Below are 27,321 nucleotides of genomic sequence, written 5' to 3'. Positions count from 1 at the left end.
CTGTTGCCTGTCCTTGGTGGCAGAGCAGTATGTTATCTATCAGGGTAACAGGCAGAGAAGACTTGCTGATTTAACAAGATTTGGTTTTGTTAGAAGGGCCAGAAACTGCAGACTGAGTGTACTGAGTTAATGGCACTCATTGCTGGGTCACAATTCCAGTAACACCATCAAAAGTTTTGCAATATTTGTTGTTTCCCAACTCTTTTAAGCAAGCAGATCCAAAGAATATTAGCTTGGTTTGTAAATGAAAAAAAAAAAAAAAAAAAAGAAAAAAAAAAAGGAGGAAAAGGGTAGCTAACTATCCTGAAGGCAGAGAAAAACTTGCAGACATATTCCAAATACCATCCAGAAGGTGGTAACTACAAATATATTAGTTATTTTAAAATTGTAATTTTAAATTTAATGTCATGATTTGAGACCAAGGGGAGCAGAAATCTGATCATGTGTAAGGATGTGGAAATGAAAGCAAAGATGCCAGTTCAAGCTATTCAGAACCCAGCTTATGCTTAGCGTTTTTATTTCTCTGATGTTATTTTTAGGATGAGGGAACACTAAGAGAGGCTGTTGTATAGATTATTTTCAGTTCATCAGCACAAAAATTTGCCTAGTTAGATAAACTCCTGTAATATACACTGTTGTAATTTTCTGTGTTTTACAGTGAATCATCATCCTTTCCCCACCTCTGCCTGCAGTCTAATTCCATTAATGTCAATGGTATTTGAAATCACTGGATTCACACTGCAAGAATAATTGGGTAACAGTGGCAAGCTGAGGCGCTCAAGTGCGGAAGACTGTTTCCTAACAGATACTTAGATAAAGGTTTCAACCAAAAAAACTAACCGTAAATTTAAATGTTGCTGTGCCCTTTCTTGTTTGTCTTTTGCTCAACAAAATGCTTTTTTTAACAGCTTCATCTCACTTTGAATCAGAGCAGGGCTGATATAGACACTTATTCAGACACCAGCATCCACTTTGCTGCTGCACTGGGAATTTGTGTGGTGTCAACACCACAGGGTAGGAAAAATGGAAAGTGTAACCGTCCCCGTTGGGGCTGTGGTAGGAGCAGCCTGGTGTCCTGTGGCTGCAGTAGTGGCAGGAGTCGCTTTTGGGGATTTGCAGTTCCTCCTGGGTAGCAAGTAGAACAACAAGGGCTTCTCTTACACCCGTCTGGCAAAGGGGGGATTAGCCCTATTTAACATTCAAATATTAAAAATGGATGAAAGTAAATATTCAGAAGTGATGCCTGCTGTGCAGATAAGCCCAGTAAATAGGAGGCCACCAGCACCTCCAAAGCTGCTGTGCCACCCTGTGCCTGCTGGCTCCCCAGGCGGAGAGGATGCTCACGCCACCGCTGTGCCGGTGACCCTGGTGCAGGGGAGCAGGAGGAACCCCCGGCACCCACAGAACCAAGGCAGAGGAGGCGAAAGGCATGGCTCAGAGGCTAAAACAGGCATTCCCAGCAAACAGGAAAATGTAAAGCCTACGCTTTTTGTGTTGCTCCACAGTTCCAGTCACTGTGTTGCAACATACCCATGCAAAAAAGAAAGTAAATCTTTAAAGTGCTAATATGTTATTTAATCTAGCTAGTTTTCAAAAAGCCTTGAAGCATTAAAGAAACTGAAATATGAACCAGAAAGAAGCACTATGCTACCATATTAAGTTGTTCAATAATCTGTCTTTATTATGTGGTTGTTTAGTAATCTCACTTTCATTTTTTTTTTTCCTATTTAGATAATATACTTTTGATTTTAGGATTATTTTTATTATTATTATTTTGAAGATTATTTTTTTTCCCTCTCAGGACTTCTTAATGAAGCTACCTCTGTGCCAAAACAAATCCTTTGAGCTATTACACAAGCATTCAAGATGAAACACATTTTGCAACAGCTCTTTTTTTTTTTTTTATTTTTTTTTTTTTTAGGGATTAGGATGAAAACAGTTATCCAGTCTTCTGCTGCAAAGAAATTTTAAATCTAAAGAAGTAGCTGACAAAGCAGGGAAGCACAGGACATGAAAAAAAGGAAATAAGCAGGAACAGGAGATGTTGTCATGTTCGTATTCCTGTGACCTCTGTGTATGTGAACAGAGCCACTTAAGCGCCTGTTTCTACTTTTGATTAGTATTCATTATATGTGAAAGTAGACTGTCTTATATGTTCCTAGCTACAAATATCCACCATCTGGCAATAGCAACCCGAAAACTTTACTAACTGCAGAAATACAATAACAATGTTTCTATTTTTTTTAAGCTTGTAAAGACGCTTTAATATTTATAAACAAATACTGATGTCTAGAAAGGCAAAGCATAATAATAAATGTTATAAAAATAGAAAATAAGAATTAGGTTTCTTTATGAGGGCAATATTTGCAAGTTTTGGGCTCTGTATTGTGGAGTAATATTAAGAACAAAAAGGTGTAGCTTTGATGGGAAGATGTACGTTAATGAAATTTCTGCATGCATGCAGTGCTGGATGGGCTTCCAACGGTTTGCAGGCACAAACCTTGTATGTGCATACAGCATTCTGCATTATCATCCTAATTCCTACAGTTGTCTTATTTAATGCTTACAGTATATCTGCGATGTGGATATAATGTACCTATGTCCTGCCTCACCTAACAACAGCATTTTGCCATAGGATTGGGACTAGAACTGCCGTTATAATAAATACAGACTGCCTACTGAAACAGGCGAGCACCTTCCTCTACAGGAAAGAAAAAGATGCACTCTTCCATTTAAAGTTATATTTTTTCTGAGTACTATTTTATTCAAGGTTAATTCCTATTCAGAAATTCCTATTGACAGAGGGCAGTTTTGAATTAAAGTGAGTAATCGAAAGATGCGCTGAGCCTTTAGAATACTAGAAATGTCTTTGCCACAGGTTAAAGGACTCTGTTTGCCAGCTGTAATCAAGGGTCTGCATACGGACCAGAGTCAGGTTTTGCATTTGTGTGGGAAAAGAAGCCAGGCTAGAACCCGTGGTACAGGTGTGACTTAATCTCGGGAGCTTTCATCACCCACTGATTTGTAGGGAACGTATTTATTAAATTCTATACTTTCTAGTAGGCATGATCCAATGAGTTAATTAACCTGGAAGGGTAATACCAGGACTGATCTGCATTTCCTACTTACCACAGAAGAACCGCAGACAGACAGCAATTGCCTTATGAGCCTTCACATAATTCCACAGCAGAAAACCAAGGCTACTTTCAAATATAAAATTACTGAAAGTGGAAACTATCACTATCATGCATGGACAGAAAAGGAAGTCTGAGGATACAAACCCTTTGCTGTGCTGATGGTTGCATCAACTGATTTGCATTTTTCACTGCATTCTCCCAGTGACTTGTCATCAGAAGCCAAGTGACATTCCACACAGCTCCTGCAGAAAATAATTCAGCAGCTCATCAATCTCTGCCTGTCACAAAGCAAGAATATAAAAGCCAGTACATATGCATCTGCATTTTAAAAAGCAGCTAAACAAAAGGGTTTGTGCTATGGATAAAGTAGTTCTCAGAAATATGATACGTATTGCCACAAAAAAAAAAAAAAAAATCAACAAAACCCCCACAAACCACCAAAAAAGTCCCTCTACCTGAATAAAGGTATTGTGGATAAGCTCTCTCTTGTTCCTCCCAGCCTATTAGCTACCAGACAGAACCCCAGGCAACATTATTCATGTAGGTCTATCAAAGACATGGGGTGACTCACACGTAACATTCATTTTCAGAAATAAATATTCTGAACTAAGCTCACGCTAAATACCAGCTGAAGGAGTGCCTATCAGGTTAACGATATCTGAAATCGACTTCAGAGACATCAAGCTTGGGCACCTACTATAAGTCTTCCTTTGTTGAAAGTCTGTTGAATAATGTATTAAAACACTATTCAGGTGTCTTAACAGATGTCTCTTGAATGTGATTACTTGTCTCAGGAATTACTTACTCAGATCCTAATTATACCATTGCAATTTATTGGGAAATTATTTACCTTATTTAATGGTGGAATGACTGAAATATTATTTTAAAATGCAATCTAAACCAATTCCTTTAGAAGTCTCTGAAAATCTTCCCAGAAATTCAATGAGGATTTTAATAAATCCAGAGTTTATTCATGAAAAAAGGAAACAACAAACAGAATTCATATATGAAAATTTTTGATGCACAATGTATCTTGCTGATTCTTCACAAATAGCTTTGGCCAGACTGAGGGGCTGAGACTCTGAGAAGCAGCCTGAAGGACTGACTGCTTAAAGATAAGAAAAGAGAACAACTGCGACAAAACATTCCCCAAAAACCTCACCGTCTCCTGTTGCATTGAATTGACATGTATCCATGGGAGTAGGCTGAGGCTGCTGAGATTATCTTCACGGGATGAAGATGATCTTATCACTCGCTGTGGAGATGGCGAATAGTAAAAGCAAGCGGGTAATGGGATAGCCTCTATCTCATGGAGACGCATTCAGCGTTGTTGGTGTTTTTGTCATATTTGCCATGTTTCTCATACTACCACTCTTTTTCTCAGCTGCCTAGCCATTGATCTCCATCCCCCCTGACCTGGTCTTTCAGCTCTCTTGGTTACCCTACCCAAGTATTCCCAATGCTCTCTCTCTTTTGGCTTTCCCTGCCCTGCGTTTCAGCAAGGGCTGAAACAGAGAGAAAAGATCTAACACTGCATGCAATATACATGTTTGAGTAGGCTAATGTAATGCCCATCATGTAACTTTATATTTCTTATTCTCTGCCAAATTGGGCAGAGCAAAACAGCAGCATTGTCCTTCGTGTTTAGAGCAGCTTCATGCAGAAGTTGTCTTTACTTAAAGCTTTGAACAATTGGATAGGCTTGCTTTTGTAGGTCAAATTTAGCACTAACATAAATGATGATTTAATCACATGCCATAGAATAGCTTCTCATCTCAGATATAGTGTAGGCTGCAACAGCAGGCATGAAAATACAGTGGTAGAGAGCTGGTATGGAAGAGAAATGGGCCTTAACTCTAAATAAGTAGACGTGACACCATCATGAAACATTAATGAAACTTACACTGACTCCAGCGCTCAGCAAGCAAAACCCGGGTCATTAATATCATGTGTTCCATGAAGCTTAATTCAATTTCTAGCTTAGATTTCTACTGAAGACCGCTCGTTTTAGACTGACTTTAGCCTGGCAAGAGCTCATGTAATACAAGGGTAAGCGTGGGTCTACTTAGAGTGGTCAGCTTTATGCCACACACATTTTTGGTTGCTTCTCCTATCATGCACTGTACCATACACCACATGTCACAGCAGAAAAGATACATAAATTTTGTATGCTCAGTGAACGGAAGACAATTCACCATTTACTATCAATTTAGCATCCACTTATACATGACATACAGCTACCCACTGATTTCATCCCTAGACTATGACCTAGTTTATCATAGTGGGGCCTCTTTAATTCAGCCAGGCTTAACTGAATTTGGACTACGAATTTGCACATGTGTAAAGCTTGAGCAGACAGCATGACCTTATTAATTCATATGCATGAGAATCGTAATACAAATGTCAAATTTTTCTCTGAGTCCTCAATTTTGCCGTGGCAGCTATGCTGGGATATTTTCATTCTGTATTGTGGACTGGAAGGAGGTTCATCTGTCATTGTCTGATGTTGTCATATAAGGCCACCATTCTGATTAGTTGTACAGCCAGTGACAGCAGTGGAAGTGTGATGTTTTACTTGCGCTGCTCTAAGGTGATTAAACTGTTTTCCATACAGTTCTTTTGTGCAAAAGTAATGCTGATAAATGGTTGATGTACGTGTTATGACTACCCCTCTCAAAGGGCAGAGAAGATCTTGAGTTCTGGTCTGTAAATCCAATTTACGGTAGTGGCAGTGAGCACACTGCTGAGGCAATATAGGAACTAGATACCTGGATGATATAAATATCGGAGACAAAAACAGCACATTACCGCCTGGAACTGCAAGGGTCACTGCAGAGAGGGCATTTTTCACACGTTTGGCCTGAAGCCCCTGGATGGGTGCAAGCACAAGACCCACAGATGCATTCGCCTCTCCCACTGCACAGCGTCCCATCCTCAGCAATACAGGCGCTGGTGTCAGTTGTGCAATTACAGTATTCCCCAGTCCATCCACTGTGGCACATGCATTCCCCGCAGTCACAGTCACCATTGCCTGGAAAAACATTTATCATACTTCAAATCAGTCTTTTAATACGAATCTGAATGATGGCCTTTAAAATCATTCTCCTTAATAGCAGGTATTTTCCCCTCTCCACCTCTTCTCACTCTTAAACATTTCTTCTTCCCCCAGCATTTTCAGTTTTAAGCCAGAGGATCAAATTTTCACTTAGACTGGCTGTAAGCCAGTGCAGCTCCATTCTCTTCACTGGAGTCCTCCACATAGATCTTATATCCTGACAGTGCACAATCTAATGCATAAATCCTCTTTCATTTATAGCAGCAGAATTTCAGCCTATCTATTCAGCACAATCTCATTGCTGGTTCCTGCCAGTTTAATGCTATTCCCATTGTTTCAATAGAATCACTTCTGATTTATAATGGTATAGCCCAGGAAAAAAAATCATAAACAGAAGTTCTCCAATTCTGATTGTATGTTACCAAGATAAACCAAGAATCATTGAGGTTACTGGGTTAAAATTATAAAAATACCAGAATTATCCTAAAAGTGGTTAGTTAAGATTAATTAAGATTGCCATGCTTTGCTAATTACATCAGAGTGAAATTTTACACTGGCTAACGCTGACGTATGTCCATATACTCACCTAAACTTCTTTGGAACAACAACCATCTACAGCCATGAAAAGCCTGACCCACCGTGATAGTAGCTGATACGCTCCAATAAAGCCATGCCAACTTAGACTAGCTGGGTAAAGGTTTTTAAATTTGAAATCAGGGTTAAAAACTGTTTCTTGGTTTAAGTCTAAACATCATTCAGAAATTGTAAATTACACTTCATACAGAATAGATCGCAACGGCATATATGATAAAAATATAGATTCACAAGCTCATAGCTGAGAGCGAGGCAATAAAGCTGGAAAATGCAGGCACCAAAAAGGACCGTACCTCCACACTGGAGCCCTCTGTGTCTCACACATGAGAAGTCATCGCACTCGCAGCGCGGCCCATACACCTTCCCGTACAGGGACGGGTGGCAGACGCACTGCCCGCAGTAGCAGTCCCCTCTCCCGCTGCAGGAGCTCTGCTCTGCTGAGCCCTTGCAGGAGCTGGTGCCGAGGGAGCTCTCGTCACACTCGCAGCGTGGCCCCGCGTAGCCCGGGCTGCAGACGCACACCCCGCACTCCAGCGATCCCTTCCCCTTGTTGCATTTTGGGCTGTTCAGCTCGGCCTTTGCCTGACAGTTACAGCTGCACTGGGGGTGAATTTCCATTTCCAGAGTGTCGCTGAGCCCCACGGGTTTTATCACAATATGCCTTCTGGCTTTTTCACAAGAGGAGAGTCTTACAGTCATGTTGAAAGAGACCTGAAAGAGAAATTGGTGGCTGTCCATGTCTGCAGCACACGTAGCTCGGCAGGGTGCTCTGGGAGCACAACGCAGAGGACAAAAGGTCATCGATATCACCCACTTTTTTGTAACTTGTTTGGAGGAAGACCATTTAATAAAGAATAAAAAACATCTCTATTCTGGTGTTGTAAATTCTCTGGACATCATGTCTTTTGAGAATTTGTTCTTTACTTACTGTGTCCCCCACTTTAACACGAGAGCATTTCCTCTGATGTGGAGAAAAGGTCCCCTCGTTACAGATGGCTGTGAAAGAGAGATTGAGCCCATCTGTCTCTCCCAAGATCTCCAGCTCCACCTCGGATCTCAGCTCCTTAAAGGAAAAAGGGTGTGAGATGAATGGAGCAATAACGCTGCCAAGCGCTGCTAATGGTCCACATCTGTGTAACATGGACTGTGACTTATTCCGACTTACACAGGAGTAAATTTGTGGATTTGGCACTTTATTTACAGACTTCTCTGTGGCAAGAAAAACAGGGAACGAGCAAAACATAGTGCCGACAGAAGCGGCTCTCAGTGGAAAGCAATGGTGGTATCAGTTTAATATCCGCTGTCACGGGGCTTATTTCCTGCCCTTGCAGGAGAATAAATTCAATGTTTTATTAAATCATCTTTCATCACTGAGTGCTCTGCTGACTGATACAGCTTTTCCTTTAGCTCAGGTTTTACTGAGGAATGGATTTGTGTCCTTGATTGCATTGCTAGCACCGGGCTTTTCCTGATTAGCCAGCCTATGTCAATATTGCTCCCTCTTTATCTCTCCTGGTAGAATCAAACCTCACCATCTCTCTCGTGGCAGCGTAGGCTCTGAGCTCAGTTTTGCGTCAGCGTGAGGCCTCCACCAGTTAGCCTGATCTTTCCCGGGCCAGAGCCAGAGTCGAGCCCCATGGCGAGCTCCTGTGGCTAGGGGCTGGCTCCCTGCCTTTCTTTACCTGATGGAAATTCCTGCTTCATGAGCTGTTGGTGATGTTTCGAGTTGAATTCAACAATGTTCTCATTTCTTAAATCAATTTGTCCAGTCAAACTTTCATTTCTTAAGTGAAAAACTTACTTCCTGAACTCTCATACCAGGTTTTTATATTTAACTCTTTAAAATATTTTATAGCAACTTTGCTTACACAACTTAACCTTAATCCAAAGCCTAGAGCAGACCATGGGGAAAATCCCTATGACTTCACTGGACTGTAAATCTAGGAAATGGAAATTTTTCAAAAGTACCTTAGCAATTGCTGAACAAATGTCTCACTGACTTAGCTTTGTGCTCTCCTGAGTTTAATTGCTTTACAAAATACCCCCTGCATGTCAATCAGAGCATGAGGAGCTCCCTGACCTTACTTCAGTGAGTCATTCTAGTAAAGGCATCAAGATGACTCACTGGAGTAAAGGTCTGGTGGGGTAAAACAAACTAAAAGTAGAATAGGTATAAACCTGCATAGACAACTCCCTGTCCTTTGTACATGCCCTGGATTCCCTGGGCATTTGTCTTAGGGTTGTGTTTGGCATGTTTTTTTCAACATCTTTTTCATTTGGAAAACCTTATCAGTAAACCAAAGTAATACGTGTGCAAGACGGATTCACGTGATACCCAGAGCTCTTTCCAGCACCCAGCCAGAGCAGTAAAACTGTGCCCTGGCCATCAGGTTGGTAATGTTGGTAGCTCTGGATTCTCCAATTTTCCCTTCATGTTTGTTTTGCAGTGAGGTGCTTGTGTTGGTATTGAAATAGTGCAGAGGGTCTTAGATAACAATTAGTTTGCAATAGCTGGGCTCTCACAAAAGGACCAAATATAGCAAACCTCTAGATAAAACTGTGAACATTGGTATGTGCTAATTTACAGGAAATATCACCAAATAGTCCCTCTCCCACCAGCAGCAAAACTACAAGGCTCAAATGGAGTGCAACTATGAGAAAAATTCAATACTGCTGAACACGGAGCCGGAATACTTTGCATCCTGGTTTTGTACTGGGTCATTTGAACATGTCTTGCTGTTGTGAGAGGTCAAAATATGCACCTTACACCACTGAAAATGAATACGTACACTGTGACAAACTGCAGTTTCTTAGATCTTAATATCTGAGGACTTGTAATGGTGTTTTGAATCCAGTAAGCTGTCTGGTCACAGGGACAAATAGACAGTTTGGTGAGCTATAACCCACTCACCAAGAAACCACGCTTGCAGTCAAAATTTTTTCTGAATGACACAACAGACAAAGCAATGCTACAGACTTGTTCCCTTGTGTTCTCTGTCCTTTTTTAATATAGTATTTCTTTGGTCTTATTTTCCTGTAAGTGAAAGGACCAAGCACTGAAAAAAAAGAGCAGAATTTTTTTGAAATTCTAAAATCCTGGAATGACTTCAATCAAATGGCCTGATACCTGTCACAATGCATTTTAGCCTACAGCTCTGCGATACAACGTTATGCAGTATTCAATGTTAAACAAAGCAGGTAGAAATATGCTTACAGAAGAAAATGAATCATACTTGGAAAGAACATGAGAACTCCTTTTAACAAATATTTTGACAATTCAGACTTTCTTAACTCTGCTTACTTCCTCTCTGAAGCTTTTAGATAGCAACACATAGTGAATGGCATTAGCAAACCTTGTGTTTGTACAGCAAGCAAAGGCTCAAAAGCACTTTAAATCATTAAAAGATTCAGCCTATGTTCTTGGGTGGGGGTGAGGGAAATAGTTATTTCTTTTTTGTGAGTAAAAAAGCAGAGACACTGGACATTGAATTACATTTCTGAGAGTATGAAAAGTCTGTGACAAAAATGGAATTAGATCTTCTGTTTTGCATGTGATTTTCAACCATAGGTCTACCTGCATTTCCCCCTTCCCAGTCCAAAAAACCCCAGATGTCTTCACCTATGTCAAATAAGGTGGTTTTCAGTGTTTCCTGCTTGGAAGATTTTAAATCATGAAGTAATAATATTGTTAACCTTTGAGGTTAAGTGCAATAAAATGGGCTCTGGGAAATTTGGGTGTAACAAGTTGCTACTTGTACACTTTGTACATCTTGAAACATACGTGGGATTTTAAGAACCTATGAGCAATTTTGGCGCATGGTCCAGACATGCTGTACCTGAATGAGGATGTGACAAGTTATGGCCCAAAGGCAGAAGCACCATTCCTGCAGCTGCCTTCCTGCCGCTATGGGAGGGGAGCGAGCACAGAGCTCAGAGCCCCCTCCAACCCTTGCCCACAAAAGGGCTGAAACTGAACAACTCAGGACCAGCTGAAACAACTCAGGAGCTGCACCGAAATCACCACTGACAGCTCTGGGAGACGACTTGCTCAAAGCATGCGACAGCCAAAAAGCCAACAGTGTCCTTGGTGTCACAAGCAAGGATGCTGAGAACAAGACAGAATTTTGCCTCTGTTTATTAGCGTACCCTGTCTTGCTTCTGGTCCCCACATCTCAGGAAGGACTCATTGAGTCAGGGAGGGTAAAGAGAAGGTCAGATAAAGTCACCAAGGGGATGGAGCAGCCAAGGAGAGACTTAAAAAGCTGGGATTGTCCAATTTGGAGAGAAGATTGGGGGGTGGAAGGTGTCTCAATGACAAATTATTATGAAATCATCAAGACATGAAGGAAGATAAGGTGAATGCAGAGCTGTTATTCACAAAACCTTGCAACACGAGAACTAAGTGCATTCAGTGAAATTTTAAAGCATAGGGAGTATTTTAAAATGGGAAAGAAACCTCCACGTATCTTGACACAGTGGAACTGAACTCCTTTTTTCCACACAAGGCAATGGAGACTGAAAATATTAGCATGTTCAAAAAGGACAGTAGGAAAAAAAAAAATAATCATGCACAGTAGGTACATATGCAGACACTGAGGGGAAGAGGCAAGGATGCACTCTCCACCTTTCCAATGTCCCAGCACAGTAGAATGTGCCATGACACCACAATTAGAGGAAGCACCATTCTGCACTTAATACAATGTTACAGCAAAGGCACCAGGACACAGCAATGGGACAACTATTTCATGTTTTTGCGTTACTTACTGGAAAATGGTATTTCAGCTGTTAAATGTAGGAATGTCTATATGTTAGAGTGCCAGCCTCAAGAAATCCTGATAGGAACCAGATGTGACAGGTTGGACTGCAGAAGTGAAATCCTGGTGTCACTGGATGTTGAGCAATAACTTTGCTCATAAAAAGATTTCCCCCTATATTTATTACATTTGGAGACTACCAAGATTAAGGTAAAAGCTCTTTGCTTATTTCATTTTCCATAGGACAGAGAATATTTTGGTGGTTTGTATTTCATTTAAAGATTGTAACTCACCAATTGTATTGTTTTTGGAAGAGTTAAGAGACTTAGAAGAATCTGGTTTGCTTTCCTATCATCCAGACCAAAATAATTTTGGGGTGTAACTTTGATCATCTCATTCAGGTGATAGGAGGAAGAGCAGGGAAAAAAAAAAAAAAAGGAAAGAAACAGAAGCTATTTGCAAAGAGTTGTTTGTCATTGTAGGCAACTGGTGGAGCAGGTTTTTAATAAAAAGGAGCTGAGACGGAAGAGAGAAATCAATGGTATATCAGCATATATGTAAACTATAAAGCTGTGTAGACATGTAGAACTGTGTAAAAACATTCCCCTGACAGAAGAGAACCAGGTAGCCAGGGTGCATTCTACAAGCAAAGTTCTGAGGAGCAGCACTGTGTTTATGTTCCTATCATCTTTACAGTATTTCTTAGTATTATCTAAACAAACCCATTTCAGTTCCTGCATTCTGTTTTTTAAAAACCTCAGAACAGCCTCAGAGGGGCAGCATCAAATTGCTAAAGCAAAGAGGAGTACTGAGTACAGGATAGCACTTCTTTCCCCGATATTCCTGCAGAGCAATTGTACATCTGCTCTGGTGACCACTACCGATGGGAAGAGAGTTGAGTCCCTGTCGAGGTATTGAACCAGGAGACCTGACTACCTGTACTAAAGAAGTCTTAAGAGTAGGTGTGAAATACAGGACTATGAAGAAGGCAAGACAGATGAGACACTGATGGGAATTTAACATTCAAGCAGAACTAAGGCATGACAGAAAGTTATAGGAATTTTGCTTGTGTGCTCACTTAATCCTCAGGGTGAACAAAACTTTTCCCATTAAGGTCAGCACCTAAGCATAAAAAAGGATGTTCTTGTAATCACTGCATAAAAAGAATCAAAGACACTAGTTTTTACCAAATTGTAATCTAATTTTGATAACACAGACATACAGGAAGAAAACACTTTATAACCATCTTACCTGATAAGCAGCAATGATCAGCTGGAGAATATTTCCAGAATCCTTCTGTAATCGTCCAACTGTAGCTCCAGGAATAAGCTTTGCATAGTTCTGAAAATACAAAAAGAATTTAAAGCACAAAAAACCAACTAGCTGACAAGGAGCTACCATCTGGAAAAAAGCAAAATATATTAAAGCCAACTAAAATAAACAATGGTGACATTTTCAAAGACCCTCGTAGACTCAATAACACATGTCCTATTGAAAAAGACCTATGGAGAAGTGCTAATTTCACTGAAAGTTAATGGGAAATATATTGTTTAATCACCTCTGTGTGCTTGGAATTTTGAAAAATGTTTGAAAAATAGTATTTTTCAGCTCTAATTTTCAAAATCTTGAAGGAAGGTATTTTCAATCAACAGCTGTGTTTTTCTCTAATACAAATAGCCAAAACCAGAGTCAGCTGCTCTACTGTTGCTGTACTGTTTGAGAGTCTTGGACCCTACGTTCAGTAACAGCAGCCACTTTTTAATCTTTGCAAGCAACTGAACATCTTGAATTCTGATTATTGAGGGCAGAGAAGGTAAGAACTTCAAGGGTTACTAGAACTTTGAACAAAAGCCCTTAAAAAGCTACTGCTGGTTTATGTTTGATCTAACACCCCACATGCATCCCAGTGGTCTGTGGCTATAATTGATTGTATGCTAGCTTTACGTTAATAATATAGTGTCAGTTTAGCAATTTATTTCAATGATAAAGATACTTTCTTTTCTTTTTGCGTTAAATTGCATTGTGACACTAACATGACAGCTAGCAGCTAGGTTTTAAGTACGGTCCATTAAAATTAATCTTGCCTGATTCTGTGTGAACTTCTTTTACTCGTACCTGTGCTTAGGGAAAATAGTAAGTGTTCATTATTAAAAAAAAAAACACGTTGTAGCATTTATTTTCTTTCCCAATGTATCATATCAACACTGTTATTTTAATTTAAAAAAATCCACAGAGCTATTAATAAACATGGATAATTTGATACCCTTATATCCCTCTTACACTTCACATCTCCAAAAGCCCTGTGATTACTTTATATATTATGTATGGAATACTTATCATTCATTAGATTTCTAAAGTGCTATTGTAAATCAGTGGGATTAACTGCATTTTATGTTACAGCTGGTATCTTTGCATTCCTGACTCCTCCTGTGATTAGGGCTCTCTCAAGGATTCCTAGAATATTGAAACTCTGCTTCTTGTACACGTGGACCTTTTGGGAGATAATTATAAGAAAAGATGATAAACCTGGAATTTAAAGTGTAGCACCCTTTAATCTGTGGTATGCAAAACAAACAGCAGGGATATACTGTTCTGAAGACTTTGTTTGATCTTTCCTCTTTGAACAAAAATTTTCTGCATGGTGATACAAGGATGAAATTGCAAGCCCAGACTAAGTGTGTATCTCCAGTCCATTGGTTAAACCCTGTTTTCACAAATATTTCTCCTTAACCATTAACAAGGTGAGGCAGTCTGATGCTTTTAGAGTGCTACTATTGTAAAACATCCAAAGGATGTCATTTAATTTAGTCTTTTCGCTAACAGTCACTAAAAGGTTAACTGTCATTTTACAGAGATATTCTAATTCATGTTAGTGACATTTGACAAATATATATTTGAGTTCAGTGAGGTTATGTCAAACTTTTAGCAGTGTAATTGATAGAAGGACTTTCATCATAAATAAAGTGTTGTGCCAAATTTATAAAAATCATTTGAAATTATGTACGAGTGTGGAGACTGGAGTATTTTTTAGTTCAATTTTCAGCAGTGAAATGTAGTCTGAAAACCCAATTTTCAAGCTGTGTTTTCCTGTGATGTAAAAACAAATAATTTGCCTAAAAAAGAGCAATCTCTGTTTCAGAAGTGTTGCTTAGTCAGGATTAGAGAGAGTTTTTTCCCTTATCTAAGCTTGAAAAAAAATTTTTAAACTCTGCTTGAAAACAAGTAATATCAAGAATAATAATAACTTCATGAAACCTTAAAGATTGGCGTTTTCTTTTATGCCAAAATAGGATTTATGCATTTTGTCAAAATACCATTATTACCGCAATATTCACAGATGCTTTTTGAGTGCATAGCTTTTATAGAATAAAAGCATTCCCTGTTACTTTGGTAAGACTCAGCTGAGACTGATGCAAAAAGGTAGACATACATGAATGTATTTTAAAAGACCTTTTCTGAGGAAAAAAAACCCCAAACTCCTCCTTTTTTTGAAAAAAAAAATCATTTTTATAAGTAATCTCACAATTATCAGGGCTCAGTATAAGAGAGGAACTTCCTCCCCTTTCTTGCATTTGATTTTGAGTGGCCTTATAGATGTTTCTATGTGACCGCTTTTAAAGTTCTTGTGGTCAGGGAGAGCATTAGATCTAAACTTACCCCCTCTTTTAGATTGCTGTCCCGTAGCTGTTTGGTTGCATGGAAGGATCGAAACTAACACCATCTACGTTACAAGCATGTGTATTCTGTGCTCATGCAATCACAATATTTGTGTGTTAGGTAATAATACACAAACACATATGGGGATAAACTGAAAATTCAGTGAAGAGGATCAAGAATATTAAATGACTGAATTATTTGGGGCTAAATTGTTGGGGATTATACAGGGCTAGAAATATAAAATATATATTTGACAGTCTGAACAGTACACAAGACTAATGGAATCTATCAAGTCTATTTAAAGAAGTGCTTTCTAAGTCCTCACAGTCATTTTAATGTAAGTTTGTCCCTAGGAACTGAATTATAAATAGCAATAGTCAGTTTCGGGGTCTGATATAATTAGATGCTGAGTTCAAGTAGATTTGAGATGGGATACTTGGGAAGAGGCTTCCCACCTCAAAGGATAATGAAATCTGGGAGGATTTTCTGAGGGAGATTGCAGAATCCCACCACTGAGGCTGTTAAAAAAGTAGTAAAACACCACTACAAGAGTGGGTTAATAGTGGTGCCCAAGTGCCAGCTTAAGGTCCTCTCCCAGCTCATCCAGGCTACCTGAGCAATGGCCTTAATACAAAAATAACTCTTGTTGTCTTGCTTTGCTCTTTGTACATTCTTAAGCATGGATACCTGGTTATTTACATTTATATTACAAATTTTAGTCATGCAGATGAAAACATGACACTATTGGCCTGTTTGCAGGTCCTAGATATACCCTTGAAAGTATACTGTAGTATGGAAAAACGGCACTGTGGGACTTATATATGACTTTTGTACTTGCTTTGACTGATTTCCCACATCACATACAGGACTGAAATCAGACCATGACAACTATAGCTATCCAAATAAGTGACAGAAAGCAGTATTAAAAGATGAAAGCAGCAGATAGAATATACTGAATGGGATTACTATATACCCTACAAAATAGAAGATAGTTGCACTTTTTTTTTCGTAAAAAAGAAAGTAACAAGAACAAACCATTCCCCTGTTGGGTTAACAATGGCTTGCATTTTTTGTTAGCTATAAATCTTCATTTAGTGTTCCCAGTGAACAAAGGGTGTCACTTGATAACTTTGATACTGGTATAACACTGACACAGGGATACTGAAATAGAGACCCTCTGATAAGAACTCTGTTGGCCAACTCTGAGGGTGACCACCAGCAATTTCCAAGGGAAAATACAACGCCACCAGTAAGACAAAAGTTTCTTTGGACAAAGTAAGGCCCTGTAAATTAAAGAGATACTTCTCCTATTAACATAAATAAAAAAATATTTCATTAATCATTAATTGGGCCCCTCTTAAGAAACTGTTGAGCAATGATGAGATTTAGTAAAAGGTTTTAATGTACAAATGTAAACTAATCTATGCTATGACTATAGAATCCCACTGCATTTATAAGCGATTGACTTCTGCTGTTGTTGATTTAAACTTCCATGCTTCAGCTCAGTATTCAGTACACTCTTTAGAAAAGCTTGGCACTTAGTGCTCCGCGATGCAGAGTCTTGTCAAGCCTGTGGTCTGAGAATCAGTTTATGAAAGATGTATCTCTTGTAACTTTTGTCAAACACCTGGAGTATTAGTCTTACTAAAGACAACTCTGCCCCTGGAATCAGTTGCAGAGGCACTGGAGGTGGGGGGCTTCCCTGGGTTACACAGAGGGCAGAAACAGAAAACCCTGGTACTGCTGAGTACCTCAAGGACTCATCTGCCCTCTCTGCTGTAACACCGGATCTTTTTCCCTACCCTTTCTTTCCTATTTTCTGTGTGGTTATCACATTGAGGAGCACCTTCTCATTTCTTTACTTTTGGCTTCTATTGAGGAATGTTCTGTGAAGATTTTTCCTTTGGAAAGCCAAACCTGTTGTATCAGCAGGATCGACCGTATTGACTCCCTCTCAACCAACCTGAACAAATCTGTAGGCACGATTTCTCTCCCCTTGTCCCCTTTCGTGCAGCAGTGTGCGGCCAGGCAGGCAAGGTTAGGCAGAAAAATCCCTTATTATCCTCATGGAATTCTTATCTAGAATTTCTTTGTGCATGCAAAGATTTCTTTCCAGCAGCAGGACTGGCCAGAAAAGGAAATAAGAATTGCCAGTATCCTTCTCATTTTATCTTAGAGGGCTTTTGCTGGCATTCACTGCAAAAAGCAGTTAAGCAGCCGTTGGTGGCTTTGCCTCAGCTCACAGCTGGACTATCCACAGGCCGAAAGCAGCACGGGGCTTCAGGAGGGCTTGTATCTGTGGAGGCTGAAAACAGGTGCCTGCACAGATGACTGATGGAGCTGCAGGTATGAATGATATTCAGTTCATTAGAAATATGTATTTTGCATGTCCGTAAGCACCACTCATCTGCCCTCCCCTCTCCTGGCTCCCATTTCCCGTGATGTGACTTCACAGAGCAGGAAATCTCGTCACAGAACAAGATTCTGTGAGTCCTAATGGCAGAAGTGCCTGTACTGAAGTGTTTTCCCTCAGTAGACATGAGGAACGATACCTGAGGGAAGAGGACTCTGTCCATCATGTTTTGTAATTTTAACCTTGCTGCTAGTTTTGTCTCATTGGAAAGAGATGCAGAAATAAAGCAAAATTAATAAAACTCTCCGGTCAGCTAATATCCCCACCCACCCCCCACCCATGATCTCAGAGCTGTGCATGAAGACAACTATATTTTTCAGAATATATTCTTTGTCTTATAAAAGTAAAAAAAAGCTTAACTGTCCCTCCCTAGCCCTACAAAATACAATAGGCTAATCATAACGGTTACACCGAATAGTTTAGCAATGCTTAGTTTTACAGTTCTTGACTCATAAAATTAGTGATTCAACTTGAAATCCAATTTAAGAGTTACCCAAGAACATCAAATCAAAGAACATGAAGAAGCATTCCTAGTGTAAAAGAGACTTCCTCTGATATATAACTTCCTAGTTACTTTCATTACATAAATGTCTTGCAGAACTCAGTCCTTACTGCTGCTGTATCAGCTGTGAAAACAGGTGAGCTTTAAAACAAATACTAGTGAGCTGAACATTTTAGTTTGCTTACCTCATATATGTGAACTTGCTCATTTGTTACAGCAAAAATTAATAGAACACTGTTTTGCACAAGTTTGTCAATTAATTGTCCAATTGTGGGATACTCCTGCAAACAAACAGAAGAGAACCACACCAATCCGTTTTTCACATGCATCCAGTTGCTAATTACCTTCCATGAAACGCACATTCAAATGATCATAATTAACACCATTCCCTGTATAGTATAAACTATAATTAGGCACTATGTGTATACAAAATAAAAGATAGCGTGTATAATTTCCTCACATTGTTTTCAAGGAAACCCCTCTGAGAAGAGCACAGTGCCAGCCTCCCTACTGGGACACTTGGCTCACTAGCTTCTGTGAGAGATATATATAAATATATATATATATATATAATCCAAAGAATAACACTGCACCAAAGCAACTGGGTATTTGTCCTACACTGAACACCAGAGTGTATATATTCAGTATTTTTGAACACTGAATCTTAAGCTGGTAAGTTCTCCCACACAAAGTGTCCTACAAACTCCTCCTGAATTCACACCCTTACAGGGAACACGATTAATGCAAATTTTGCCTTCCCTTGCAGAAGGAAATACTAGTCAGTCCTGTTCTGTGTGTTTTCTGGGTTAGCAGGAATAAGATTAGTGCTTTCTTTTTTTCCTAGTTTTAATCTATCCTAACTCCATACAAACACACTGTTCTCTTTTTTACAAATAAAAGTTTACATGAAATATCTGCATTCCCCGTCTTTTACACATTTCAGTGATAAAGATATGGTTTAATTAATTTTCTAAGTTGCTTATGTTAGTCTTTAAATTTCCAGAATGCAAGAGTTGTACAAAATTCATAGTAAATTACCTGAACAGTTGACATGGAATATTCATTATTGTGGTCCAAATGACAGTTCCCGTCATTAGGAATAACAATCCCTGCCAGTTTACTGTCCATCCCAAAATGGGAATCAGCATCACTCACAAACACCAGCAAATGTAGAGAATCGTTCCTCCATCCAATTTTTTCCTGTAATTTAAAAGACATTAGTTTAGCAGGCTGTATTACACTCATAATATAGAAAAGCAGCAAAAGATTTGAAGAACAGCAACTCAAAATAAGTGAAGGGAATAATTTTCAAGGGAGTATCAAAAACATCACAACATCTCTTAAGAGATGATGTTCATTCCATTGTTTTTGGCTAACATTTTGTCTCCCCATTCCTGTGTTTAATAACATGGGCTGGCCATGTTCATGTCAGTCTGCTTACTACTCTAAACATAGTTAGTCAAAAATATTTAAAGAAAAAATAGTCAAGAAAAGAGACCCAGTAATTATACAATTGTCGTTGTGGGTTTTTTTATTATTTCTGGCAATTAAAAAGAAACACTAAAATATTCCAGTATGCGTGTTTTACTTGATACAGCCAAAAGTATTTTCACACAAATCTAATGAGGTTCTTGGACTGCATTTAAAAAGTCTTGAAAAATAACGATCTGCTGCTTTGAAATACAACTATTTAGTAATAGAAGTGGTAATATACAGAATAATTAATATTATACCAAAGTTTCAATTACCTTGCAAACAGCTGCCTGCATAATTGCATCGAATCCTCCCTCTGGAGTGTCTATGTTAGCAGAGATTCGCTGTCCTTTCACAATTTCATTGAATTTTTCAGCATCGTTTGTTAGTGATAAAACATGTTTGTATCCAAAGGTGGGTAAGCACTCGTACGGAACACTTCTACAAGGTAAGTGAGACAGCTTATGGATAATACAGACTGGAAAATCACTACAACGGTTACTTCTCAGCAACTTAAAGTTTTGTCAGAAAAACCTAAAGTAATCAAAGAGGGTCCGGTGAGGTGGGCAATACCAACAGGTCTGCAGTAAGCCTGGGAACGGCCTCCCAGAGCAGGGTAGTTCAGCCAGTTAACAGCCTGCGGTCCTTGCCATGCTCCCTGCTGTGCCTTGTTTTCATACTCAGGAGCACATTAGGGTCTGCGGTCCCTTGGGGACGTTCAGAGGGCACTGCCGCTCTGCTGCATTCCTGCTGCCGGCTGCGGAGCACAGCCTCTCCTCCGCGTGCATTAGGAAAGGGCTAGAGCAGCCTGGGCCTGCGGGAAAGCGCGAGACTTTAAGGGGAAAAAAACCAGGGAAATGACATTGACAGGTAAATGAAACTGCTATTCTGTGTTGTGTGTGAGTTTGCATCTGCTCCATATAGTGGTGTCATAAAATTCTTGCATATGTGTGCATTCTAGCAAATTAGAGAAAAAGATGTACTTACGCTGCAAGCTGCTTGTTAATCCATTAAGCATGCTTGTAACTAGCAAAAGCTAAAAAGCAGAATCATTCACAGATTCCTCTCTCCAGATAACACAAGACTTACCAGATAATGATCAGAATGCGAAACAAAAAAAAGCAAATCTTGTTTCCCAAACCAACTCATTTACAGCTGGAAGAGGGCAGAGGTTCCAGTGATGCTGCTGAATTTAATTTTATTCTAAAGATCAATATTACGACTTAACGTTGACATGTATACAGATGTAGGTATTTTTCCTGCCTACCTGCAAGGGTTGTTTATTTCTGCAGCTGTAGTTTTGATAAATGGTGAAACTGGTTTTTCAACAAAAGATCCAAACCCCAGTCTGAAGTTGCTCGTCAGTTTTGACATTTCTTTAGAAAGAGTGGAACCCAGTTCTTTGATTGTATTCAGATCATCATCCATAGAGGCTGAAAGATCCATGAGGTAGTAGAGATCAATTGGATAATCTTCAGTTTGACGCACCTTGATCTGTATTGTTTCTTCATGTCCTATTAAGGACGTGGGAAAATGGGTTACATATTAGCACTAATACATGGAAGTTACGATCAACATCATTTTCTTCATAACCTTACATATATGGTGAAAATTATCTAGTATTTTAAATCACCAGAGAATTAAAAATATAACTTCAAAAATTCTGTCAACAAAAATCTCAAACAAGGGTCTGAAAAATTAAAAGCAGTTCTAGTGGGTTTTTTCCTAAACTGTTCTTCAGTAAAGCCATAAGCATAGATTTACAACAGATTGCTCTAATTTGAAAAAGCATGAGAATATCACTTCAGCAGTATGCAGCTTAAGAAAATTGAGATACAAAGCTAATTAAAACTAAAGGTAGCACTTATGGGGCACACCATGTATTTTAGAAATATAAAGAAAACGAGAGTGTACACAGAGGTTTTATTTGCAGTTGCAACACTATGATGCAGCCTAACTGGGTGTCTCTTACGTTTCTTTATTCCAAATTTTCTCCAGGAAACATTCACATTTCAAGGACCCCAAAGTAGGTCTGAAGTGTTTCCATAGATGTCACTGGTACCTTTTACATCCTCAAAGCAAAGTTTTATGCTGCCTCTGAGATACACTGTTTGCCAGACCTGCGGGGGATAGGCACAGGAGCAGGGCTGGGGAGGTAGAGGGTGGTGTTTCCATTCTCTCCCTGCCACCTCAATGGCAAGAAAATAGAACTAAAAAAATACATCCTTACTTTTATGATGTACCTAGCATTTCTGAAAGTATTTGAACTCAGTCAAACCTAGTTTTCATCTGATGAGTCAACAGATATTTTTGGGTTTTTAGTCTTTATTCTATCAGGATTTTTTTTTTTAGACCATTCAGACTGAAAAAAAAAAAAATCCTGCATCTGTTAACTGAGTGACTTACCTGGTCTCAGCCTGAGAGTTAATTTTTGAGGAGAAATCTGTGTGACATCAGAATTCTTCTGGGATGCTACAGTTAGGGGCCTGTTACTGTGAATTTCTACCTCTGAAATGGGAAATTCAACCAAATTCAACTGGCATCCTTTTGACAAAAGGTTTTCTGGGGTATCACACCTCCCATGAATTCCAGCTGAGTCTGTGTAATTCTGAAGCAAACAGGAGAAGGAAGGGATGAGTTAAATGTATTTACTGACCAGCCACCAGCACCTGGCTGATGAAAGATTGATCCAACGCAGGGAACAGAAACAAAAGTGCAAGTTAGTGCACACTAGTGCAGAAAGAGATCTAGGTGGCACTGAAATCTGAATTTGCCCTTCATGGATCATGTCACACAAGTGTATAATTAATGTAACTTACACCAATTTGGTTTCCTGGGAGAAACTGCTCTATTGTTGGGGAATGGGAATTGTGCCACTCACTGCATTTGGCTTCTCACAGTACTGGGAATGATAACACAAAACTCCTACGAGCCCCTGGTTTTTCTATTAAAGAATTATGCCACACATCCATTCCATCTTTCCTAAACAGTTTTGAACTGCTGATGGAACAACATCATTTAATAACAGAAGAGGTCTCAAAGGGGATAAAGTCCTACAAATTTTGTGACAAACTGACAGTGGGGTACCCAATGTTCACCATTCCTTTCCGACCTACTCTTTCTCCTCAGCACTGCTCTCACATGCTCACTGAAGCAAGTCCCTGTTGCTCTGCCTGATGCCTACCAAACATGCAGCCACCCCCCCCTTGCCCCACAGCGCCGGCGGCATTCCCAGTGTGCCCACGGCTGTCTGGTCACATTTGGCCCAGCGTCCTACATGACCTTCTCCCAGCCAGAGTAAATCACAAGCCTATCGATATCAGTTGGATAGCTTGCTGTTTATTTTTGTTACTTGTTCCAAGGCAGTTGATATGCATTCCTTCCCACAGCACTACCGCAGGGTAGGTAGTATCTCCACGTGGTGGTGAAGTTAATGGTTAGTTTCACAGACAGGCTTCTGTGCCTCATTGCCATTTCCTAGAGCTACGTCTACAGTGTAGATCCTCAAAACCAGTCAGCTGCCCCCTGAACTGGAAACAGCTCTGGCCTGCAAGACCTTTTGGCCAAAACCTGGGCAACGCCTGGCAGAACCAGCACCAAAACATTCAATTCCCAGCGGATGGTCATGGGCCCATACTGTGAGACCACTCTTTTCTCCTGTGTTTAGGCAAGCAACCTGGGTATGCTCTCTGAATTCAGTCAATGCAAAACTTCCCATCCAGACCAAAACAATTTTACTTAAACCTATTTAAACCAGAACCAGGACCCTTCTTTCCACCAAAATGTCACCCTTCATGCCTCAAAATTACCAGGGTTGTTATATGTTTTGGTGGAAGCAATGTTGAGATAGCTGATGGGAACAGTAATTTGTTATTCTTCACACCAAATCTGATGTCTTTGCTCAGGCAAGACTCTCCACCAACTGCTTCTTGAATACAGTGTGCATAAAAATCATGTACCATTACAAAACTTTCACAGGGGGATCCATATCGGCTCCTTTAGTTTCACACTTCATAACCTTCCAAAACTTGTGTGAAGAGGCAAACTTATATTTTAAATACAGTTACAAGGTGCAGTTTTGCTCTATGGAAAACAGTGGTTTCTTTGGAGGCCTTTGGGTTTGACACTAAAGCTCCTACATCTTTTGCACGCTAGATGTGTTATCTCTAGCAAACAAGTGAATGAACCTACAAACAAAGAAAAAAACCCATGATTATTAGTCTGAAGTTTTCAATAGTTTCACAGTTTTGTTTGGGTTTTTTTTTTCTAATCAATAAATTGTTTTTAATTTTTGTTTTCTGAAAATACATTATGTGATCAAATTTTCATTTCAAGAAAATCCTGGTTTGGTTGTTAAGTACAAACATAAAAATGACTGCAAACACACTAATGTGGTGGGGTTTTTCCCCCATGGTAACATTTTTTGCAAACTGCTACATTATTTTAAGAAAATTTATTTTTTAAATAAGTGCTGTTCAGTCTTTGTCAGATACTTCATAAAGGAGTATGTTAGTTCCATCCTGGGTATCGTTTTGCTGTTCAAAAAAGCAAGAAATACTTTTAACAACAAAGGTGTAAGTATTGAAAAATACTTATTTCATGTCTCTTATCTCTGGCAAGTTTTTAATTGTGATAGCTGGCTATCTTGCTAACATTAATAACTAAGACCTATAATATTTACTGTGAAGTAGGGAGATATTATTTAGCATCATTTACAGGTGAAAGCTTTAAAAGCAGAGATGTTAGTTAAGTGACTTGCTCAGATAGAAAGTCTGCAACAGATATATAGGAAACAAATCCAGATAGATTTTTTAAAGCCCAATGTTTCAGCCAAAACTTACACCTATATCACACTAATTATAAAACTGACACTATCATCATACTTAAAATCAACCACGGATTGATCATTTGTATATGCAAACTGACTGGAGCACCTTCTGTTTGCAGTCTGACTTGACATGTAGTACGTAAGATGCCGTCTGGTCTCTAACTTGATGTCTGGTGCTTCATCATCAGTGCTGTGGGTGAGTCAGCCCTGAGGCTGATGAGCTGACCACCTCCAACAGCACTTTTATTTCTGCCTTAGATGAGGGAGGTTGTTTGAAAAAAAACAAAAAAATACGAAAAAATAAAGCAAAAAACCGCCACCCCCCAAAAAATAATAGACCACAAAGGCTAGACTGAATTCTGCTTTTGATCCCCAGGAAGGCTCCACTATGCGCTGCACGTATTAGAAAGCCACGGGCTGACCCAATTAAGTCAATACTTCATCACTCAGAGCTACTACAAACACTTCAGGCTTTACTTTGAAATTATTTTTGCATCATTTACTCTACCTCTTGAAAACACCAAGCACAGTGTGGTCCCAAAAGCAAACAATCTTCACAAGTCACTGCACTTTGCTGAGAACAGGTCCCTAAATTCAAACCCAAGAAGAGAAAAGACTATTAATAATGTGGTTAATCATTAAATTTATGAAGAATCTTGTCATTTAGAGAATGTGGGTGGTGAAAAATGCACACATTTAGCCATATTTAGGTTTACAGATAAAATTCCTTCGTAACAGTATTTCTATTAGTAGAAGATTAACACTCCAATAAAAATTAAAAATCCACAATTGCCAACAATTAACATACTTTTGCATGCTTTATGGATGGCATTCACTGAGAACATGTTATTTGTTTTTTCCAGTGCACCTGATAAAGCGTTACATGTGTTTCTAGTATGGTGCAGGTAAGACATTTCCAGCATAACCAGGGATATTAAAAGAACAGCTCTATGTTCACTCTATATGCTTAAAATTGCTTCACTCAGGTCTGTAGATACTAGATATGATTTAATTTGTTGTGCAAGTACAAGTGAATTACTCAGTCACATGTAGAGTATTAAGTTTCTCAGTGGATCAAACAGTGATTAGAATAACCAAAATTTCTCGAATGCCCATCTCTTTCATACATGCTGTGCTATGTAACAACCACATAAATCTCAGATGAATTTGCAGGGTAACCTTACAGCAGTCTGTCAAAAAAAAAGTCATTAAACAGAAAGGAATGATTAAATACAGAGGACAGAAAGCTATTTCATGTCAACTTCAGGCAAGAGACAACGCAAAAATGGTTTTGAAATGGATCTCCCTGCCCCTGAGCCTTACCTTGCACATTGTTATTTCTTTGCAGAAATAGGAAACAGAGGCAAAGCAATTCAATCCCCATTCGTTTTCAGTGCTGGCTGCGTGACAAAAAAAATTAGCGTGTTAATTATCATCCACGTAAAGGCAGAATGTCGTAAAAATCATACATTCCTGAAGGGTATGTTTTCAGATGTCACCTACACTGGATTGCGAGGAAACTTCAACCCTACTGGGACAGACCATGAATAAAAGTGAAAACAAGGGCTACCTGGGCAGGTAAAGAGGACAAGCTGTGCATAAAGTAACGTGAACATGGTTATCACTTCCTTGTTTTCCTGGACTCCTTATAAGGTATAAGGGGAAAATTCATTCAGGTGAAGATTTCTGTCAATCCCAGTCACTCTGGGTCCTAGAGCAACCCAGCCAAGAGAGTGGGTTTTCGTGTGTACAGCAATTCTTAAAAGGCTCCTCTAAAATAATGCCTTTAATTGTTCCCCGAGGGAGTGCGTTAGGTAGATGGATCATTATGATTGCCGAGCGACTATACCTTGAGAGATGTAAAAATCCCATTTTTTCAGATTTCCTGATGTAGAGGGAAACTTGTGAAGGCAACTGTGAAAAAAACCAAAAAGCAATCACTTGTTATAATTGAGGACCTGGCTTCAGTAATTCAAGATACATTTATTAACATTGCAAGCTGAAAAGGAAATTCTGCAGTTGTGGATTTTTTTTAATATGGAGGGAGGAATAATTACATTCCCAGTTCTGCAACTGACTGAAAAAGAAATCATGTCAGCTTTAACTCTGTGTAGTAAGTGGCCAAATATTCTACAGCACAGATACAACAATGTAACAAATTGCTCTCTCCCCATCTCCCCAACCTTTCTTACAACTTTATTAAAAGGAAATAAAATTTCTTACTTGCAGATTTCATCTCTTCCCATCTTTTATGCTCTGCTATTGTCTGTTTTGAAAATCACTTGTTCAGGACAAGCCCTCTCTTATCATAAGGGTTTGCAACAAACTCTACACACAGTGCAGCATAAAATTGTTATTTCATCAGTTGTGTTGCTGGCCTGAAAACATAGATCCTTTTTTTCTCTACAGTGAGAAATCCTACTGAGATTAGCTCTTAAGGACTAGGTTGCTCTCACCAAGAGAACTGGCAGGACCAGACCTCCCCCTTCAGACTGGTGGTGGCTGCAATCTTGGGGCAGGATGTGACAGTAGGAATGGGTCTATACTAGTTAATCTCAACATGCCTGGAAACATTCCTGGGCACTGAGGCCAACTGGCATGGAAAGACCTGCGTTTATGCTTGCAAATTGCCTATTGGGACCATTCTAGCAACCAAATAGTGCCCAGAAATTGTTTGGAAAGTGTTAATTGGAAGAGGTCAGATTCATGCCAGGGAGCATTTTAACAGTTTAATAGTGTAGACAGTCTCATTCTAGTGCCTGGAAATATTCCCAGGCACATCTGATTTTACTACTATTTACACAGTCTATATGTAGTTTCATAGCAGCTCAAGCTAGATTACGTCAAGGCTACCTTTGCTCTGCCCTTGCGTTTCCACCCCTTTCCTCCTACGAGTACTCATGTCCAA

General features: G+C 39.4%; 1 protein-coding gene across 1 annotated transcript in view; it reads right to left on the bottom strand.

Annotated features, from left to right (window-relative positions):
* The window catches only part of ITGB6 (integrin subunit beta 6), a 35,853-nt gene extending 9,524 nt beyond the window's left edge, over nucleotides 1-26,329 (bottom strand). The window contains exons 1-13 of the mRNA XM_027810806.2: nucleotides 26,263-26,329; nucleotides 25,737-25,813; nucleotides 24,922-25,001; nucleotides 21,992-22,193; nucleotides 20,853-21,099; nucleotides 19,861-20,026; nucleotides 19,151-19,312; nucleotides 18,298-18,393; nucleotides 12,792-12,881; nucleotides 7,715-7,849; nucleotides 7,080-7,497; nucleotides 5,946-6,168; nucleotides 3,282-3,379 (exon numbers count right to left, since the gene is read on the bottom strand). Of these exons, the coding sequence (XP_027666607.1) occupies nucleotides 3,282-3,379; nucleotides 5,946-6,168; nucleotides 7,080-7,497; nucleotides 7,715-7,849; nucleotides 12,792-12,881; nucleotides 18,298-18,393; nucleotides 19,151-19,312; nucleotides 19,861-20,026; nucleotides 20,853-21,099; nucleotides 21,992-22,193; nucleotides 24,922-25,001; nucleotides 25,737-25,797 (1,978 nt within the window). The 5' untranslated portion in view covers nucleotides 25,798-25,813; nucleotides 26,263-26,329. The remainder of the gene's footprint in view (nucleotides 1-3,281; nucleotides 3,380-5,945; nucleotides 6,169-7,079; nucleotides 7,498-7,714; nucleotides 7,850-12,791; nucleotides 12,882-18,297; nucleotides 18,394-19,150; nucleotides 19,313-19,860; nucleotides 20,027-20,852; nucleotides 21,100-21,991; nucleotides 22,194-24,921; nucleotides 25,002-25,736; nucleotides 25,814-26,262) is intronic.
* Between the last annotated feature and the right edge of the window lie 992 nt (nucleotides 26,330-27,321).

Source organism: Falco cherrug, chromosome 8 (genome assembly GCF_023634085.1).
Source record: "Falco cherrug isolate bFalChe1 chromosome 8, bFalChe1.pri, whole genome shotgun sequence".
Taxonomy (NCBI): Eukaryota; Metazoa; Chordata; class Aves; order Falconiformes; family Falconidae; genus Falco; species Falco cherrug.
Note: the sequence above shows the minus strand (reverse complement) of the source record. Positions and strands in the feature narration are given on the sequence as shown.